The sequence below is a fragment of the Pyrgilauda ruficollis genome, unplaced genomic scaffold (genome assembly GCF_017590135.1).
Source record: "Pyrgilauda ruficollis isolate IOZ18807 unplaced genomic scaffold, ASM1759013v1 scaffold14, whole genome shotgun sequence".
Classification (NCBI taxonomy): Eukaryota; Metazoa; Chordata; class Aves; order Passeriformes; family Passeridae; genus Pyrgilauda; species Pyrgilauda ruficollis.
In genome coordinates this window covers 11,447,728-11,449,223 of record NW_024512543.1, presented here as the reverse complement: position 1 = coordinate 11,449,223, position 1,496 = coordinate 11,447,728, and the positions used below count along the sequence as shown (strand labels likewise).

At 49.5% G+C, this 1,496-nt stretch overlaps 1 protein-coding gene across 1 annotated transcript; it reads left to right on the top strand.

Annotated features, from left to right (window-relative positions):
- The first annotated feature begins 6 nt into the window (after positions 1-6).
- On the top strand, positions 7-753 carry CUNH11orf96 (chromosome unknown C11orf96 homolog). The gene has a single exon (XM_041459960.1). The coding sequence runs from the start codon at positions 54-56 to the stop codon at positions 414-416; it is 363 nt and encodes a 120-aa protein (XP_041315894.1). The 5' UTR covers positions 7-53; the 3' UTR covers positions 417-753.
- Positions 754-1,496: the final 743 nt, after the last annotated feature.

The window sequence follows — 1,496 nt, the reverse complement described above, 5'->3', positions numbered from 1 at the left end:
GCCCCGCTCCGCCGGCCCCGGCCCCCGCGGCGGGCTCTCCCGCGGGCGGCAGGATGGCCGCGAAGCCGGCCGAGCTGATGGGCGTCTGCTCCAGCTACCAGGCGGTGATGCCGCACTTCGTCTGCGTGTCCGAGGAGTTCCCGCCGCCCGCCCGCCCCGCCAAGACCCCCAAGGGCAAGCTGCGGCGGCCGCGGCAGTCGCGCTTCAAGACGCAGCCGGTGACTTTCGACGAGATCCAGGAGGTGGAGGAGGAGGGGGTGTCCCCCATGGAGGAAGAGAAGGCCAAGAAGTCCTTCCTGCAGTCTCTGGAGTGCCTGCGGCGGAGCACCCAGAACCTCTGCCTGCAGCGGGACCGCCTGGGCAGCTGCCGCCTCCGCAACAGCCTCGACTCCAGCGACTCGGACTCGGCCCTCTGAGGGCGCCGGGACCGGCGCGGACTGAGCCGCACGGAGCCGCGCCGCCGCCGCACAGGAGCGCCCGGACGGGCAGCCGGGTCGGGATGTTTTCTAAGAAAGCGCTTGTACCTTCGTTTCTATTTGATTGTATGAAACTCACCGTTTAAAAGACCAAAAAAAAAAAAAAAATCTTTTCTATTCGTTAGAAGAAATGAGCTGTTTTAGATGCGCTGAGCTGCTGGACTTTATATTTATTTTTGCATTTAAACTGTTGACTGCATTAATTTAATATGTTTCTACCTGAATGTCTGTTATTATTTCCATAAAAGAGTAATAAATCTGATATATTTGCACAGTACTTACTGGGCTGTCCTTATTTCAGGGACCCAACTGTCCTTGCTCAGCTTTAAGGAGTAAAGGGATTCAAAAGCTGTCGGTAGCTAGTGCAGAGCCAGCAATGCTTTGCTCGGGGATGCTCCTCAGAGAGGTTTTGCAGGCTGTACTGTCAAATATAAACTAATGAGACAAAAGTCGAGTTAGATTGATTTTAAACTACTTTATTTACTTATTTGAGATCTTTGTGTTAGCCTGAATTGAGGTTTAAAGAGTGTTTATAACCCAAGTGCCTTAATGCAACTGGGCAAGCCTCTTGCATTCATAAAAATGTGTATATAGTTTCTATTTTCATCCAAGTAGGTTTTGTCTCTTCTCCCCTTCCCCTTCTGACCCATAGATTATTTAGTGCTGCAGATGGCTTTGGTTAGATGGTTTTGGTAATTGGTTAGAATGCAGTTTTATTTACCAGAGCAATTGATACTATGTGGACGTGCTTTTTTCAGAGTTTAAAAGTAAGGGGATTTTGATGATGGTAAATTTCTAGGAGTGAGGCTTCTGTTGGGTTGCTGCATGTGTGTGTGTGCAGATGAATGTAAGATTTTCTCTGTCTGTGGGATACATGCTGAAGAGCATCTGAAGCCCTCTGCAGAATGGAAACCAAATTCCTGGACTGGGAATATTCTGCCTGTATTTTCTCCATTTTCTTGAAACACTCCTGTGCTAATAGTGTAATCCTGTAGTAGCACTTTCCTTAAAGATAAACCT